Here is an 18,522-nt window from a genome sequence, read left to right on the forward strand (position 1 = left end):
AAGGAGAAGAATTCATGGCCTCTGCCCGATGTGGGAGGCAACCTCTAAGTTAACCTTGGCAGGGGAGAAATACCTTATCTCTCTTCACAGTTTACTTTTTCTTACAAAACTCTCAGCTTCACTGCTGTTGTAAATAACCATGGGTAGCTCAATATAGGGAAAAGATTGTGCAATGCAGTCTACATACGTATGCGCTAGCTGATGCTGACACACTGTCTATGCATTCATCATCTACCAAAGCCAGAGATATGACTGAGAATTTCAACATATTCATCTTCTGTTGTGGGTAGAGTTTGTCTATGTGAGACTGAATGTATTTGGATCTTGTGGAAATCCCCAAGACACCCTTCCCGCTGAACTACAAGCTCTGGGCTTCCACTTGGAGAATCAGCAGCAAGAGAAACAGGCGGAGCCTCCTCTGTCTGTGAAGCAATTAGCGAAGACTGCACAAGCACTGCCAGACAAACACACATAAAACAGCCTTAACCAAACGCCATTGCTACTTTTGTGCTTTTGCATAAGCCGACTCTATAGGACAAGGTTTCATTTGTTTGTCAGATGTTTTTATGTTTGAGGTCTGATTGCATCAATGAGAAAAAGGTATGATTAATGAGGGTATAAAACTAAAGTTTGTACTCACAGTTGAAAACTGAACAGAAAAAAACATTGTGTTCACTCAACTTGTTGCACAGAGCAAAGACAAAACCGGATTGGAATTGTGCACTGCGCTGACATATGAGTGCACATGTGCAAGCTCTGACAAGATCTGCTGAGCACAACTCTGGGAAAAGTCAGTGTTGCTGCAATTTTCTTGGGACACTATGAATAAGTTTTTATGTGTTCACGATGTGTGTGAGTGGGGTTTTTGTTCAAGTGTATATAATGTGTGTGAATGTACAATAAGTAAAATAAAATCCCCTTCTTGTATGTCCCATGTGGATGGCAGCCACAGTGCAGCCCCTTACCCTCCATGTAACCTGAAGACCAGGTAAGTAAGTGATGGTGTCACAGAACAGGACGGACAGAGATTTTTTTCACAGCAAACAAAGCCAGCTGAGGGTCAGAGGGTGAGTAGGAAGTTAGTCTGTTCAAACATCCCTCGAGTGAACAAACACACATGCCTGGGAGCCAAGGAGCAGGATATTCAACTGGTTCCCAGCAACTTGTTCCTTCTCTTAGATGTCAGGTTACTAAACAAAACAAAACAAAACTGCTCTCTATGGAAATTCATTTTAATGTACCTACAAAGAGCTCACTGCTATGATACATTACAGGACCACACTGGTGGGTTTCAGACTGTTACAACAAATTGCTTCACTTGGCAAGTTTGTGCAGTTGATTATATTTTCCAACAGTGACCATATTCTAAACTCCCTGTGGTGATGCATTAAAGGGTGCTTTAACATCCAAAAACTGATGAAACTGCCTCACTGAGTTATGTTATGGGTGCAGACACAGAATTCATTAAGAGGTTAATATAAATTTGGTCAACCCAGTTTTAAATGCACCATCAGAGAGTGTTTTCAAAACCCTGCTTTCAACAGCTTAAATATAACTGACCAAAAAAAAAAAAAATCAAATTTTTCATTAACTGTAGTGGATTAACTATCTCAAACAAGTTTCAAGACTGCAAGCGGATTTTAACTCTGCAGTGAAATTAAAAATAAAGACGTTCTGGAAGGCGGGAAATAAATCTAGGTACTCCATGGTTTGCTTTGGGAAATTATTATTTTGTAATATGCAGGATATAGGCAAGTTAATAGTTAACTGCTGTTCTAACTGCTGTGGAGGCATCATTTCATTTCATTTTTTAAAAATAGTCTACTGTCTAAGTCATTCTTTAACAATGGATAACAACACTACAACTGAGAAGATGTAAACACCCTTAAAAAATATTATAGGGGATAAAATGGCCATCGAGCATCCTGTGGGTTCTTACCATGACTGTTTCCCTGTGGATGGCCCTGCTTTCCTGACTTATGTCCTCCTTTGTGTCCACCCTGATGCCCAGCAGGGTGCCCATCCAAGGCCAAGTCAAGTGCAGGACCTAGGCCCAGGCTCTGCCCGTTAGCCCTAAGATCCTTCCTCTTCTTGCCCTTCAGCCAGCCCAAAGCCCTGCCCAGGGAGTGACTGCGCTTCTTCCGCCCCCTTTTGCTATGCTTCTCCTGGGCAAAAATCTCAACCACATCCTGGGGAATCAGGTCCCCAAACCCCAGCGAGTCACGGTTTGACATACCACCTCACCCTGGAGTTAAAACCTGAAGAAAAGAGAGAGAGAGAAGAAGAAATACAATTTTAGTCATCATCATCCAAGTACCACATGTGCTGGCACTCGAAGAAAGGTAATAATTGCCGTCTGCTAAAGGATCATAACAGATCCATTTGATTGATTTCTATCATTACTGTCATCCACTGGTTTCAATTAATGCCAGTGCAGTATTAAAATCAACTTGCAGAAACTTAAGACTAGCTTTAGGTAGTCCATCAAAGTGAAAAGTCAAAACAAGCAGCTGAAATGTTCACTTTGATTGTATTATTTGTCATTAAAAGTTATCCTGTCATGTGTCATGTGTGCAGCTGCAAGCAGGGCCTGGTATGAAAACCAAGCTTGCTGTTATGTTAAAGGAATCACAACATCCAATATTGGAGATTTGGTTGCTGCAAAGGAACCTTTTAAACTCAAGAAGCTGCCAAATTTGGCCAGGTGACGTTCATCTTAAAAGAAATTAGTTTTAAAGGTTTAAAACCAGTTTAAAGTATGTTACAGCAAATGCTTGGCCTTTAAATAAACACTGACAAATCTAGTTGTACTAATAAATACAGCGATGCACGTATCCATAGTGTTGCTTATTCTACAGACCACTCCACTTGGTATGTGTGTCTATTTGTGTTTGTGCGTCTCCGTGGGCACTGCTCATTCAGCCTACACACTCAGCCTACACAGACCCCCTCCTGCCTCTAAACCAAACTTCACAGTTCTGCAAAGAAAGACCTGGCACCGCTCCCTTCATTCCACAACATGGAGTCATAATTCACAAAGCCACACCCGTAGGCTCATGCACTTTTACACACAGGAAAAACAGCACACACTAGGAAGAGCTAAAGAACGGAAAAATAAATAGTCGTCAATGTGCTTTGAGGCTCTTTTAACGAATAGTGTCCATTCACATCAGTTTCTGTTTCATGTTCCTTGTTATGTTTAATTGTCTTCCTTTGTTTTTTTCAGTCTAAGTGCAATGAGCTCATCGCCTTCCCTTTCCCTCCTTCCTCCGCCCTTCACCTTGCTAAAGTCCTCTACTTTGAGGCAGATTTCCAAGCCTTGCTCGAGGAGATCTGTGGCTTACACTGAGTGTCTTCCAGCTGCATGCTTTATTAGATACTTATCTTCAAATCAGAGGCTAAAAGTAGGAACCGGCTCTTAGAATGACAGGAGTCAGAGCTTGTAAATAAGCAGCCAAAGACTGAAGGATGGTGGGAGTGGAGTCAGAGTGAGAGAATTATGATTCGCTGTCAAGAAAAGTTCATGAAAAGCTTTTGGCTGCTATGATGCTTCACAGTCATGCGTGAAAAACAATGCAGAGAAACTTTATCACAAGCAATACGCGAGCAACATAACAAACCATCTTTTAGCAACAGAGTTATAGGAATACTCTTCTGCCCCAGACAAGAATATGAAACTAAACCACAGAAACCTATGTCATGTACTGCGAGGATTACAAACATGACTTTTCCAAATTGCTTCCTGTCATCAAGGCGGGGAGGGATGAGAAGTAAGAGAACCCTATTTTGGATGTATCATATGGAAGATGTTCAGACAGATGTGTACTTTTCAAAGCCAGGCGCCTGACATACATTAGTCATAAATTAACCTTTTATCAGTCAGATCTTGAAAACGTCAGAATCTCACCGCTGGAATTTGCAGAGTATCATTCCCAGACCAGGCGGTAGTCATCACTGTGTACATAAAGAAACATTAAATATGGTTCTGCCCTCTGCAGAAAGGGAGGTTTGCATCCAAACACATGTATGAAAGGCTTAAGATGAGTACTCTAAGTACTTGAATACTTTTCTAAATATTATACATATGTGGGCATTTTTGAAGTCGTTTGTTATATTCATGTAGCCAAGTTGAACTTGTTCTTCACTGCCGCACATCTGAAGTGGCACATCTTGTACAGAGTAGACACACTACAAGGAGTGAGTTGTAGTGAAAGGCCTTTAACAAGATGGAGCATCCATCTTCTTGAGAGAAAAGCACAAGGCCTCTCCCTGCACTAAGCCCTGTGTTTCTCCTGCTCCAAATTACAGTCATTTGGGCATGACTAAGATCTGTGCATCTGTATTGGCAACAGTCGCCAATAATCAGACGCCTCTCTTGGGAAAAGGGGGCTGGTTCATTCATTTATAGCCCACAGGCTGCCAGGAGTGTAGCAGTTCCCCGTATTATTTCCATCAGAGGGACCAGAGTAATGCTAAAACCTCTGTAACACGGCAGAGGACCACCCAGAGGACTGCCCTCTAGTCCAGTCACAAGGAGTTGACTCATACTACCACTTCCATGGTTACACATAACAACCTGCAATTTTCAGTTTTGCAAACAAATTTAATGACGTGACGCATGCAGATGAGTGCCCTTCTTTTATTTACAATTTGTCTAAAGCTTTACTCAAGTAAACTTCACATCTCTTAGGTTTCTTTAGGGTAAGAAGTTTCAAAGTTATAGCACCAACAACTTAATTACAGACTTGTTTCATTGTCCCAGCAATTACTTAACCCCTAACCACACCTCTCAATTCATAAAAGTTGATACACAATGTGCGCACAGAAGAAGGATTTCAAATCTGACCTTTTTTGGAGATTTGTAGCACAAACCTGATGAAAAACCTCAACCAGCATCGCCTACACCATACCACATCATAGTGTATCACGTTATCATAAAGAACATAATTCGGTCATGAGCTCTGAGCTGATTTACAAACAAAAAAGTTGCATGCTCTCTCTCTCTGTCTTTCTCACACACACTAAACCCACTGTGGTTTTCTAGCCTAGGCCCAGTCCTGCTGGAGCAAGCATGTGTTCCAACATGCTGTTTACTTATCCTTTACAAAAGACGTCAGGCTCTCACATTGGACAGGAGGTACAGCTCAAACAAAGTTAACCTCAACGCAGTGTCAATACCTGAAGCACTGATTATCTGACATTGACAGCTGTGTGTACACATCAACTTGAAGTAAACTGGAGCTGATAGCAGTTTACACACTGTCATGAAATAGATGTTGAGACTCCGGAAACGACAGGTATTGATTGTGTACTTTTGACAGTTATACTGTATGTCGTGGAGCTCTAGGACATAAATTCCAGCGCAAATCTGGGTCTCCTCTCCACTTTTACGCAGGCAGGTCAACAGAGTTAAATCAGCGCAAAGCACTGACACCTGCCTCGCCTAAAGCAAAGCACAGAAGCATGGGTTACTGCACAGACTAAGCCAGAGCCCAAATCCAGGATTAAAAACCACAGATCTTCATCTCCCACTGGGCTCGACTGTACCTTTCTTTGACAAACTGGTGAGTAAATGAAAAGAGGGAAATCCAGTTGTTGTTATATTTGAAAACTATCTTAAGTCCAAGTGACTCAAGTGTCCACACCCTAAACTGAACTGTGTCAAAGATGAACCGCAAATACAGTCATTCTCTGTCATTATTTTTTAAACAGAATGCCTTTAAGGGGGGATTTACACCACGGTATAATTTAGAGAACTGTCCTGAAGTTGACTTTGAAATAGTTTCTTACCCACTCTAATGTTTTATGTGACAAGCTGCACCCACGTGGTAAGAAAGTAGGTTCAAATGTTGCATAAAACACTATCCTATCCTTTGAGTGGACTCTCACAATACTCATTTTGAAAATGAAGTGTAATCACACCCTTATCGACACCAGCAAATATAAATAATGTGAATTTTGCAGTTACAAGTAGGAAGGGAAGGGGGGGGGGTGTCCAGGAACTGAATCTTGGACTGCACACAGGGAAGCTGACAGAGCAGACTCCACTGCCTCACAGGGATAAGGCAAAGCCAAGAGGGAGTGGCGGTGATACAGGCAGCCACCTTTGTTTGAATTAGGACCGGCTCAGTTTAACCAGGAGGTCGTTCACATCTACGTACGTCTGAGCTGCAGAGTTTGACATGGCATGACTTAGCTGTCAGCGAGCCAGGTTAAAGTCGGGCTGAATACAGTTAGTCTCTGCAACAAGGAAATAACAGATTAACAAGGTTAATATTCTCTTCTCTGGGGGGAAAAAAACGGGATGTTTTGGATCTGTTCTAGTCCTCCTGCAGAGACCAGCGGAAAAGTAGCGGCTTGTTTGGATAATAAAAGTTTTTAAACTACTCTAAGAATGAGCAAATGGCAAGTGTTTAAGCACTGTGAAAACTGGTGTTACTGTGCAGCACCTGCAGGCATCAATCAGGGCGTTGCCCCGTCTTCTTTGGGCATTATCAAACAAAGGAGAGCGCTGCTACTCAAGAGTAGACTTAAGGAACGTTGTCTGGGCTAGAACTCCTCACAATTATGAGCAAACACTTAATGTACAATAACTGTACTGTGATGGACGACGAGGCCACCAAGACACGAACTGTAAATACTTGAGGAGCTTCTACAATGAATACCAGCAACTCTGAGCCCTGCAGGAGTCAGGCATCAATGAAAGATTTCCGATCTTAAGGGAATTGGCCTCCTCTTTCACACTAAACTTATTTTTGCATTGGCAGGGAAGATGATGATGCTGAATAGCTCATGAAAATTTCATCTCAAGAGCCAGAGTCCAGGGTGGCCACAAGTTTCCTACAATTTGATTCTAAACCAACATATCAGCATAAATACACAGTGGTGAAGGAATTGGACTGAAAGACAACCCCTTACTGACATTATGTGGTTCCTTTGTTTGGTGCAGAGAGGATAAAGTTTCAGAAAAAGACCATGTAAGTAATGACAGTGATAAAAATAAACATAGCATAAACACAACAACACTGTAAGACAATAATGACACAAATAAACCAAAATGCTATGTAACTGAACTCACAGGGGGTTCAGGAGGTTGTGTGTGTGCATGCGTGGTGGTAGCATGCAGAGATCTGTGGACGAGGTAATGCAAATTGGCGTGCTGCGAGGCCACTGAAGCCATGCAGCAGCTTGTCTGGTAAGAGCAGCGGCTGCATTCCTGAGAGATTGATAATTACCAACTGAGGAACTCTTCTCTCCAAATCTGCTTTCACCCTCCCACCACCACCATCGCCGCCTCCATCCCCTCCTCTTGCCCCCCCCCCCCCCCCCCCCCCCCCCCCCCCCCCCCTCCCCAACTCCCCTGCCACACATCCCTAATTCAGTGGCCTAGGAGACCGAGCCATGAAAGAAAACGGATAATGGCTGGCGCATGAGAGTCATTTTGAGATAACATTATAATACGTGGTTGTGTGCACTGGCTGACATTATTGTTCACTGTGTATGCTTTTCACAGAGGAGTCACAAATATTTTAGCTCAGTGGAAATTATGTGCACACCAAAATATGGAAAATGATGGATTTTCACATATAAATAAGAGTTTTTTCAATATATTTTGAGTGGCTGGTATACATTTTGACTATTTTGAGACATACTGTATCTAAAATGTATTCTTAAGTCGATGGCAAAAATATGAGAAAATACTTCTACAATCAGTTTCTTAAAGCTAAAGGTGAGGTCTTCCAATTGTTTGCTCTGGAACAAGCTGGAACTAGCGAATGTTTGGCATTTTTGCCTGAAAATGACTATTATGAATAATCAATTATCAAATTTCAGTTCTAATATTATGAGTAACTGTAGTTGTGAAAGTACATGTTCCAGACATGTGATCTAAATGTACGAACACATTTTGTGTAAAATGTCTATTATGATAAATATCTTAAATATATGTTCTGAAATAAATAAAATGCACAGTCAGGACCCTCAGATCATTCAATGTTTTTGTTTCAGTCCGTATGATCTTAGTTTCCATTGTTTACTCCTTTGTTTCTTTCCAAAAACAGGATGGAGACATAATGGAAATTTAAATTTGCTCTGGCAGTGTTCAGAGATGGCAGCCAACAGAGACTTTGCACAGTTTGCTTTGCTGCCAGAGGTTGCCAGGGGTCTAAGCCAGGACCGCAGCCTCTGTGGAGCTTAAGACCCCTGAACTGACAGGTCAGACAGGGGTAAAAAAGAAACTGTTATGCGGCAGCAGTGACCGTCTCGCAGCGAAGGCAAACACAGCTGGACGCTGCGGTTTAAAAATACATCCTGGCATCTCAGTGTCTCTGCTCAGCCCCAGTCAAAACAAAAACTCTGTAGCTGCTTTGAAATCCTTTCAATCTGAAGCTCACTCAGTCTGACAGTCGCCTAAGTGGACGGCAGTCAAAGAAAAATGTAGTGTGGGGGGAAAAAAATCCTCAATTTGGACCAGAATTTATGTGAACTCTCACAATAAAAATAAATGTCTGTTTGCATTCACACTAAAGCCCAATTACAGATATTGATTACATTTTCAGAAGTGTTGATAAGAATAAACTGATGAGTTACTCATAAACTAATCCCACTGATTAACAGCCGACTCATCAGCCAGCAGTTTCCTCTCACTGCAGGTCTGCATGACAAACACACACCCACACACACATGCATCATTTAGCCTACTCAACATTCACACACATAATCACGAGTCTTTAACTGTTACAACATCAATTGTACTTCCTGTTGCTCTCTTGAGCGGCATCTTTCACCTCTCCAACACTTGAGCTGGCACTTCATCCCTGACAGCAAACATGTCCTGCAAAAAGTTTTAAAACTGTTTTACCTACCTGCCTGTCTCAGGTGGTGGATGCACCATATCCTTAGAACAGTCCTCTTTTCAGTGAAATCCTTATCCTGTTATATCCCTCATCTCTCAATACCTCTGTGTTATCATCCTGTCTCTACCTTGATGTCTGCCTGGATCGTCCTCTGAGTCTCAGGTATCTACCAGGTTCTGCTTTGCCTCTTGTGCTTACATAACACACCTGTAATCTCCATGGGTACAAGCCCTGGCATGGCGGGCCGGCGAAGACGGAGCACCAGTATGAGACACACCCTTTCTAAACAAATGGCTCTGTCTCAGGCTAACCTACCAGAGGGCACAAGAGATAAACTTGAAGCCATGGTGCTTAAAAAAAACGGCCCTCAACCCTTGATCGCTGGAAGAACTGCACAGTTGTCAGTAAAGTGTGGACCTCACTTCCGATTCCAAAGTTCAGGAGAGGCGGCAGACAAACAAAAGGGAAGGGGGACCCCCAGGAGGTCCTCAGATGGTCACGTTATCTCTGTCAGGTTAATAAACAAGCAGTGGGCTTAGCATTATGGAGGGCACACGAACTGTCATTGACTGGAATAGATTAAACCAGGTGTCAGAGTACCATGCTGTCAAGCAGACACTGGGTCAGTGATGGGAAATAACACAATAGTCTTCATTGTCATAAGCTCCATAGCTGAGAGGAGCACTACAGGTCTTAAATTACCTTCATTTAAGATCCCTCAAGGCCAAGCTAAGCAAATATCCCACACCTAGTTTTTCATGCATACCTATACTCAGTCTGAATCTCCTGCCATCCGTTGGCAGCTCAGTTTATTTAATCAGGGGGTGGACTTTACCATTAGGCAAAGTAGGCAACTACCCCTACATCTAACTAAAAGGGCCCCAAACAGCTATGGATTTATTATGATGTTTAGATGTGAAAAATATTGAATTATGTTAGTATTCTAACTCATTGTACCCCAAAAAATTTTAATGCAGGACTTACTTTTACAGTATTTTTACTGTGTGATATATATAGTTTTCCTTAAGAAAACGTTTTGAGTACTTCTTTTACTATTGCCAATACCAACATTTAGTAAGAGAAAGGGTGAAAATAAAGCAAGACAGAGTTTTCCTGGGGCCCTCAAATCACTAAAACCGCCCATGTAGATTTGATAACGCTGGTTAAGACATGAGGCAACAATTTTCTTTATTCTGTAGTCTGATCTTATAGTTTAAAACCAAAGCAACTGGTAGACTAATCAGAAAACATGTTAAAAAAAAAAAAAAAAAAAAAAAGTACTTTCTGTACATTTTGAAAAAGATGATTCATTCGACTCTATTGTCATTTTAAGATTATTTAAACTTTTTGCAAGAATACTAAACTATATTTTCAACCATTTAACATGTCTACGTATAGTTTAAGAAGTTATTAAGAGGAAATTACATAAGATGTGTTAAGACATTGACACTTGAAAAACTTCACATAACGACAAAACAATCTAAACAACTGGTGATCATACCTTGTTAAACTTAAATGATCCAGATGGGTTGATTTACCCTCAGCCTCTCTCCATTTGAAGCGTCTCCCTGCTGCGTCTTTCCTCTCCAACTCCAAACTTTCACCGTCCGGAGGAAAACTTCAGGTGAACCATTTCCGTGAAAAACACTTCAGGAAGCGACTGGAGTCTGGATTTGTTTGTACCCAGCCGGTACAGATCCGTTTGTTTGGATGTCAGCTAAACAGACTTCCCCGCTGTCTGTCTTTTTTGTCTGCGGACGCTCCAGTGGAGCATTAAGGGGAAAATGAAGAGAAGTTGCGCTGCTGTCGACCTGTAGCTCCCACCTGGAGGCTGGGCGCGCGCGCTCAGGTGCGAGACGCGTGCTGCGCTGCGGTCAGTGCAGTGAGGACATCTAGTGGCGGGACGCAGGAACAACATGCTACATCTGAACAAGTGAGCGAGATAGGGAATTTCCTTTTTCCACGCTTAGTTTGCATGTCACTATTACCGTGACGTCAACACTTTTTCTGAAGAAGAAAATATTTTTACTTTTACTTGGAAGTTGCAAATCAAGATTCCCAACTTTTTCTGTATATGCACTTTTACATACACAAGATACAGTAGGTATATTATGAATAGCTATATCTGACAATAGAATAGATAGGCCTATACATTCATGTAAATTACAATTTGAATGTTAAATCAAAATGTTTTTCTTAGATCTGACCATTTTTTCCTTTATTTTTTATTAGATTAAATTTGATAATTTAATTAATCTCAAGAGGGCGGATTAGTCCTCCATGCAAAGTTACAAATAACAAAATATGCACAAGCCAGACAGGTCACAGCAGACAATATGTGAGCAAAATACTTCCAAACAGTAGTTTAAACCTTTGAACAGTACAAAATCATGCAAAATATAGAAGATACACAACAGTAAATATGCACCAAATACATATACGTCTCTGTCCTGTGAAAACCATGTCTTCAAAACACCAATTTTTCATGAGTTAATAATAATAATAATTTAAAAATATAAATAAGTTAATAAGGGCTGTTGGCTTTCCAGTTATTTTAAAAACTGTGTATTTATAGCTTAAGAACTGTTAGAATTGTCTCACCCCAAAAAGGAGCACATAGTCCTTTGCATACATTTTCATAAACTATGAGGTTTAGCTAACTGGGTGACAAGGGTCCAACGTTGCTGTGGACATAGCTGATACAGTCATGTTATCATAAAGGCAGTCTAGATAAACATACAGTGCCCATTCATAACAGAGCCATTATTGTTTGCATATGTTATTGTATTTTAGTGTATTTCTAATGTAAAATATGGGATATTATACAAAAATAAGCCTCACTCTTTGAAGATGCTCACATCTAATCTCCTTCATTACATTCCTTGTAAGTGTAGTTTTGTATGTGAGGAATGCAGAGCACTACAAACAAATACTGTATATAAACCATGCAAACTTTATGGGTAGCTGACCTTAATACTGCAGGAAGCTATTAAAAGAAAAGGCTGCACAGGCCTGCTAATAAAACCACCTGGGCCTGTAGTCTGGGGGAAAATGTCCAAGGTAGAAAGTTGAGGAAAGTTAATGCTCACACCATTTTCAACCATGATGTCACTACCTACTTAGATGCATGTAAAAACAAGCTGTATAAATATAACTCTCGCTGGCATCCAGGCTGATCCAAACATGTGTTAGCTAATGCATCCAAAGCATGTAGGCCAGTCTGCTCCCAGCACTGACAGTTTGTCTTCCCATGTGGGGGCATGTGAGTCTTCCTCTGAACTCAGAGATAGTATTTCCACCACGACTCCAGTTGTTATTAATAAACACAAAGTGTGCCTCTGTTTTCATGGAGACAGACACACAGCAGAGAGATCCTTAAAGCAGAAAGCAAACTGAGTTCATAGCCGGCTGTACCTGTTGGAGCTGCCACCTCCAAACAAAGTGAGTAGTAATAGGCTCTATGTGTTAATATCAGTTATTACTGATGAGTGTACGACTGAGGGATGTTAAGGTTGCCTGTGTGTGATCTTTGGATGGCTTTTTTGGGGGAACAGCGATCACAATTGTAAACTTGATTACATTTACATTAAGTTTCTCTGTTATGCAAAACAACCTGAAATGGATGACCTGAGTAGAGAGATTTTAAAACCCCAATCTAATCAATTGTTGTCGGTCCTTTGATAAATAACAGCTCTCTTGTTTTCTTCTTCTCTTTCCTTCTAGCTTCTTAACAGGTCATGGACAATCAAAGATTAACAGAGGACGGAAATGACACGTTATCTACTGAAGACTCAAACATGGAATTCAGCTTTGTTGAAAATGTCACAGAAAGTAGCCATACTGACTCTGAAGTGGACACAGTCATCGCCACAGAGGAGCGCACACAACTCCCCATGATACAAATAGACCAGAGGGACATGGACAGTTTAGGACAACTTTTCGAGTGCTGCATCCAGCATGTGTCCTATCTAGAGGTGCAGAGGGACGAGTTGATACAGGAGCTCATGCAACTGCAGGAACCCATGCTGCGAGTTGTGGAGCACCTGAGGGGAAAGCTGCTAGACACACGGAGGCTGTTCACTCTGGCTCAGCTGGATTATCTCGCTGTTTATGAGGAACTGCAGCAGGTGAAGAGGAAAATGTTTGCCACAGCCAGACACTGCATCCAGAGCCAGGTGACACTGACTGCACAAGAGTATGAGGTGGCTCAGTCTGCTGTTACACAGGTAACCCTCTTTGGATTCGTGATACCTGGATGATTAATTTACTGAGGCACATTCAGTGTGAGGTGTTCTGCAGTTTGAGAAGTATTTCCTTTCGAGAGCTATTTGTTTTGTTGTGGCTGTAAGTCAAGTTTTATCCTGATCTGTCCCAAGTGGACAGCATCGGGAATCTTCTTTTTTCTTTAAAATCAGTTTTACATCTGTCCGTAGGAGGAGCTCAAGGCCCATATTCAAAGTCTGACCCAGGAGTTGTCTCAGCTCCGGGAGGCCCACCAGAACCAGCTCAACTCCTTGAGGGACCAGGCCAGAAAGCCCTACAGACCAAGAGCCATGAGCGACATCAGCCAGTGCCGGCAGGCTTCTGTCAGATTACAGCGGCGGCTCAGCGGCAGCATGAGGGTACTGGAGGGCTGGTATGAGCCTCGGCTCATGGCCCTGCTGAAGAGGAGGCAGATTGTGGAGGATGCCTTGAGAATAAGCAGGGAGCAGGCGACAGACCTGAGGGCCAGCCTGGGGCCACTGAGAGAGAACATACAGAGAATGGAGGTGCAGAGGTCCTGTCTGGAGGAGAGGATCAGCCTGATGGAAAGGGAGAGGGAGGAGAGTATTGCTCAACACAAGGTACAGTGATCTAAGTAAGATATGGTATATCACATACGGAGTGTTTGATAAAACTGCCAACTCAGACGGTTATCCACTTTACTACAGGAGACTGTGGAGAAACTAGAAGAGACTCTGAGAGAGTTACAAGAAGAATTTGAAGTTCAAAGAAACTCTAAGAAAGATTTGGAGGTGCTTAGGGATGGCCTTTTAGCAGAGCTGACATTTCTCAGGTAGGCTTTTTTTTTTTACCGTTTTACTATAGACTGTAAGCAGCAGGATAAAAAATGAAATGACTAACAGATATCTTGTTCTATAGGGGCTGTGATGAACCCAGTGAAACCACTGCAGAGGAGGATCCCTAACTTTCTATTTTCAGTGGACACTCTTAAACCAGAATCTCCACCAGACCAAAGTACAGCATTGCATGTATATTTAATGTCAAAGATAAAATCTAATATATGTTGCACAATTCAAACCTGGTATTCATTCAATTTCTCATCAACTCATATTGCATAAGAAATTAACATCTAACATGCTGTGCCAAGAAACCGAGCAGACAGATTTACTGTAAATATTTTATTATGAATATATTTAAGTACACAAGAGTTCAGATGCAGCACAGAATAACAAACAAAAAAATGCAGAGAAAAAGACATACAAGAGACGCAACACACAATCTGGAAAAGTCATACTACGTGTATCAAGCAACCTATGTTATGTACAATTTTAATAAAAATGGATCTCGGTAGAAATGTTTTGCAGAAAACTAATTCCAGAGGAGAGAAATAAAACCATGAAAATGCAAACCTGAATGATGATGGACACATCTTTGATGGTTTCATCACATGTCAGAGTTGAGTACTGGAAGTTTGGAAAACTAAAAAGACCTAAAAATCTGACGATAGACTTGTTTTAAATACTTCACAACATGATGACAGCTCAGCAATTTATTCTTTCATGTTCTACAAAAAACACTGCTGCCAAAAATGTTAATTAAAAAGACATCACTGCTTATGCACCCAGCACTGGAAAATATGTCCATCTTTAACAAGCAGGTCGAAGGAAGGGATGTGGATACGGGAATCATGCCTGGACCTCTGAATCTGTAGCACCTTCTGGGTCCTCGTCGTTGTAGATGTTTTCAGCCTGTAGAAGAAACAATTTTAAAGTATGTCTTATCTTTCTGTCTGCTTTACAAAAATTATGAGCCCATATAATTAAATAAAAACAATGTAGCAAACAAAGCTCTTACCATCTGCCAGACTTGCATGATATTGTCCTCTGATACAGAACAAATGACCCATGGCTCGTTGGGGTTCCAAGAGAAGTCTGAGATCTTAGCTGTGTGTCCGCCGTGGATGAACTAAAGAAGCAGAGAAAAAGGCATTTGTATGGCACTTAATATTAATACAACGCTTAATTTAAAATTAAGGCTGCAACTAACAAGTATTTTCATTATCGATTAATCTGTAAATTATTTTCTCGATTAGTTATTTGGTCTATAAAATGTAAAAAAAAAAAAAAATTGGTGAAAAATGTTGATCAGTGTTTCCAAAAGCCCAATGTGACATATATATTTAGTTTATTAGATATTCAGCTTATTATCATAGAAGACTAAAGAAACCAGAAAATATTCACATTTGACATTGACACACACAAACTTTAAGCATCAAATATCATGTTTGTCACAACTCACCAGCAGCTCAGGAGGGCCGTCCTCAGCATCTTCAGGAGACTGCTCCTCCCCGATCTTGCTGAGGTCCCAGACGTTGAGCCTCCTATCTGTGCCGCTGGAGGCCAGGATGGTTTCATTATGAGGAGACCACTGAACCTGTTAGGGAGACATGGGCCAGATGTTACACATTCGCTTCAGAGTGATTCACAAACATAAAACTAAAAATGAATAACCACCATCATAAAGACTAAAATCTGTCCAGTCAGGTGACTGTTGTTTGTAGCTTGTTCTGTCAGTACTCTGGATTCATCATGATGCTACTGAGTTTGATTATATGGGTAACAATTATAGTATGCTGGGTTTCCTATTGCCACTAGTTAGTGGTTATGCAAAAAGGTGAGTGTTTATATTATGACGTGCAGCCAAAGCCTGCTTTTTCAACTCATCATCTGTTTCCATTTATAACTACAGCCAACATTTAAAGGCCAGCATAACTCCAGATGGGCCAAACAATAACTATGCAACAAACCTAATTTTAAACAACTTTAACTGAACTGAGGTTCACTTCTTACCTGGAAGATCTCGTCTTTATGTGACTCGAAAGAGTGCAACTTCAGCTTCAGGTTCCTCAGGTCCCACAGAGCAACAGTCTAAAAATAAAAAGTAGTCAGCTTCCACTGATTCAACCCATTATACAAACAAGAGTAAATAAGAACAGATCCTTGGACGGTAATGTGCTGTGTAACAGATGTACAGAGAGCGGACCCACTTTATCTGCAGAGCCAGTGGCCAGTATGAACTCGCTGTAGGGATTGAAAGACAGGCAGTTGACCTCAGCGGTATGGGCATCCACTGCATGGCTGGGCTTGGAGGTGTTGTTGGACCGCGTGTCCCAACTGTTCCAAAACAAAGGCACCATTGTTCAAGAGAAAGTCGAAACTGAGCAACAACTTTGTTTCTCACAAGTCATCTGTAAGATATTGTTGTCAAGTTGAAAACAGCTTACATCATTAGTTTCTGGTCATCAGCGACAGATCCAAAGAGTGACTCATGGAGCAGGTGCCAGGAGACATCCTCAACCACAGCAGTGTGGCCTGTGAAGATTGTCTTGGCGTCAACAATTTTTCCCTCCTTGGGTACTGTGCTGATGTCCCACAAGCAAATAGTCTGTAAAGAAAGCAGGAGACATGTCAACACATCAGTTAAGCTAGTTAAGTAAAATAGTAACAAACAGGTTAATTATCAAAGTAAAATAAAATAAGACATTTGTAAAACGGGAACAGAAACATAGGACAGAAAATTCAGGTATGCTTTGAAAGGTTGCTCACATGGTCATCAGAAGCACTGAGGAGGCAGCCGCTGAGGTTCGGGTTCCAGGAGAGGCCATAGCCTTCTTTCTGGTGACCTCTCAACCGCAGGTCAGGGGTGCATTCTCCAGAAGGGTCTAGAATGAAAAAAAAAAAAAGCATCAGTGCTGTAAAATGTTGCAGAAAAAGTACCTGTCATGGACTCAACAGAGAATGTGAAACACAGCATTAATCCCACCTGGTTTGGAGGGGTGCTTTGTATAATCAAAGACCAGCACGTCACTGGTGGGGGTCTTGGTGGCGATGATGCAAGGATTCTGGGGCATGTAGCGGGCTCTGTTCACTTCTCCCTCATGGTTGATTTTGATTTCAATTTCGATCTTACCGCTTACTGATCCAAATCCTCCAAACTCTGAAACAATGCATGACAAACACATAACATTACTATTGCAACTTAACCTGTAATTCATCTTAATCTCATGAAGTTGCTAAACTGCATTTTAATCTCCTAAAATGTACCTATAACAAAAACACAAACCTATTATTGTAGCATTAAAGATCTAATTCTGTGACAGATTTTGATCCAATTTAACTTTTAGTAGAGGTGAGAACTGTAAGCCACAATATATGAACTTTTTGTTGATATGACTGCACTGAAATTAAATAGTTAATACTGAACTGTCACCCAGCCTTTATGAAATTGTTGCATGATAATGACAAATGTGATATTGACAATATACTTTATCCATTGATTCATGTATTTTGTATAACGAATTGCTGGGCACAACTTTAAACATAAAAGTGCTTAAAATGCATATATAATCTCTCACCTCCTTTTTCGCTGTCATAGTGTGAGGCATCAAACTGGGCATCATCATTTGGGAGCTGAACACTGGCAATCACAAGGTGATTCTGTTCATCGGAAGTGTGTGTCCCCAGAACCAGCCGGTGCACACTGTAGTCTTTCCCCTCTGGTCTGTGAAGAGGAACAAAACAAAAACACACATTTTCATTCATTCACTCACTCATTCCCAAAAAAAAGGCAGGCACCTATCACCTGGCATGTTTTGTGCGCATGTCAAGGTGCAGAAGATTTCCTCCTACCTGGTGACATCTGGCAGCCACTGGGCGGTTAGACTGGGCCACTCCAGGGCGTGAGTCATGACCAGGTCATAAAGAAAAGGCGTGTTCTTCTTCCAGATCTTGTACTCCTCATTGATCACCCTTTCCTCCACAGCATCATCAAATGCAGCTGTGTTCACATAATAATCACAAGCAACACAGAGCCATGTTATAATGATAGTCAGAACTTATGTCATGCAGCATCTAATTCAACCTGGACTGAACAGAATATATTAAAGGTGACATTAAAGTTATACTCCACCCAGCAAAGTCGTTTCCTTGTTAACTGGCACTATGGTTTATTTTCCTGATAAGCTGGCATGAGTACAAGTTATTAGAGTTAAAATACAATAATCCTAATCGATACCTCACTCCACATGGAACAATAAGTAAATTAATAATAACAATTAACTCGGGTTGTCTAGCTGCTAACGTCAGCTAACAGTTAGCTGGCAACAATGAAAGGAGATGCTGACTGGCGCGCCAACTGACACCGGTTCATCCTGACTCGTAGTTTTTATCTTTCTGGAGAACACACACGCAGTTTGAACCACCCAATTCAGACAGGTGAACACTCTTACCGTCTTTATCGGTCATTATGTCGCCGTTAAACAGCTAATACCGATGAAAAAGGGGAGTAATTTGGGGGAGAGCACTCTGGAAACAGCACAGCACGAGAGGCTCGCAATGGCGCCAACTCCATAGAAGGACGACCGGCCAATCAGCGTTGTCCAAAA

The 18,522-nt window shown here is 41.4% G+C and overlaps 3 protein-coding genes across 5 annotated transcripts in view; 1 reads left to right on the forward strand and 2 right to left on the reverse strand.

Annotated features, from left to right (window-relative positions):
• si:dkey-157l19.2 (uncharacterized protein KIAA1522 homolog) overlaps nt 1–10,677 on the reverse strand; it is a 29,278-nt gene extending 18,601 nt beyond the window's left edge. Inside the window, exons 1-2 of the mRNA XM_044373912.1 lie at nt 10,357–10,677; nt 1,940–2,258 (exon numbers count right to left, since the gene is read on the reverse strand). Of these exons, the coding sequence (XP_044229847.1) occupies nt 1,940–2,234 (295 nt within the window). The 5' untranslated portion in view covers nt 2,235–2,258; nt 10,357–10,677. The remainder of the gene's footprint in view (nt 1–1,939; nt 2,259–10,356) is intronic.
• LOC122997731 (syncoilin-like) lies at nt 5,443–14,156 on the forward strand. Of its 3 annotated transcripts, none has more exons than XM_044373916.1 (5): nt 5,443–5,564; nt 12,579–13,081; nt 13,289–13,699; nt 13,787–13,911; nt 13,998–14,156. In XM_044373916.1, exons 2-5 carry the CDS (start codon nt 12,593–12,595, stop codon nt 14,041–14,043), a joined length of 1,071 nt encoding a protein of 356 aa, XP_044229851.1. In that variant the 5' UTR covers nt 5,443–5,564; nt 12,579–12,592; the 3' UTR covers nt 14,044–14,156. The 3 variants fall into 3 exon arrangements, with proteins under 3 accessions (XP_044229851.1, XP_044229852.1, XP_044229850.1); XM_044373917.1 differs by lacking the exon at nt 5,443–5,564 and adding an exon at nt 10,700–10,788; XM_044373915.1 differs by lacking the exon at nt 5,443–5,564 and adding an exon at nt 12,155–12,296.
• Nucleotides 14,157–14,242: 86 nt separating this feature from the next.
• Nucleotides 14,243–18,515, reverse strand: LOC122997730 (histone-binding protein RBBP4). Its single transcript, XM_044373914.1, has 11 exons — nt 18,367–18,515; nt 17,768–17,915; nt 17,494–17,639; nt 16,902–17,075; nt 16,685–16,800; nt 16,363–16,523; nt 16,126–16,252; nt 15,929–16,006; nt 15,378–15,512; nt 14,934–15,044; nt 14,243–14,827 (listed from the first exon to the last, which is right to left on the reverse strand). The coding sequence occupies exons 1-11, from the start codon at nt 18,380–18,382 to the stop codon at nt 14,765–14,767; spliced, it is 1,275 nt and encodes a 424-aa protein (XP_044229849.1). The 5' UTR covers nt 18,383–18,515; the 3' UTR covers nt 14,243–14,764.
• Between the last annotated feature and the right edge of the window lie 7 nt (nt 18,516–18,522).

Source organism: Thunnus albacares, chromosome 15 (assembly GCF_914725855.1).
Source record: "Thunnus albacares chromosome 15, fThuAlb1.1, whole genome shotgun sequence".
NCBI classification, from domain to species: domain Eukaryota; kingdom Metazoa; phylum Chordata; class Actinopteri; order Scombriformes; family Scombridae; genus Thunnus; species Thunnus albacares.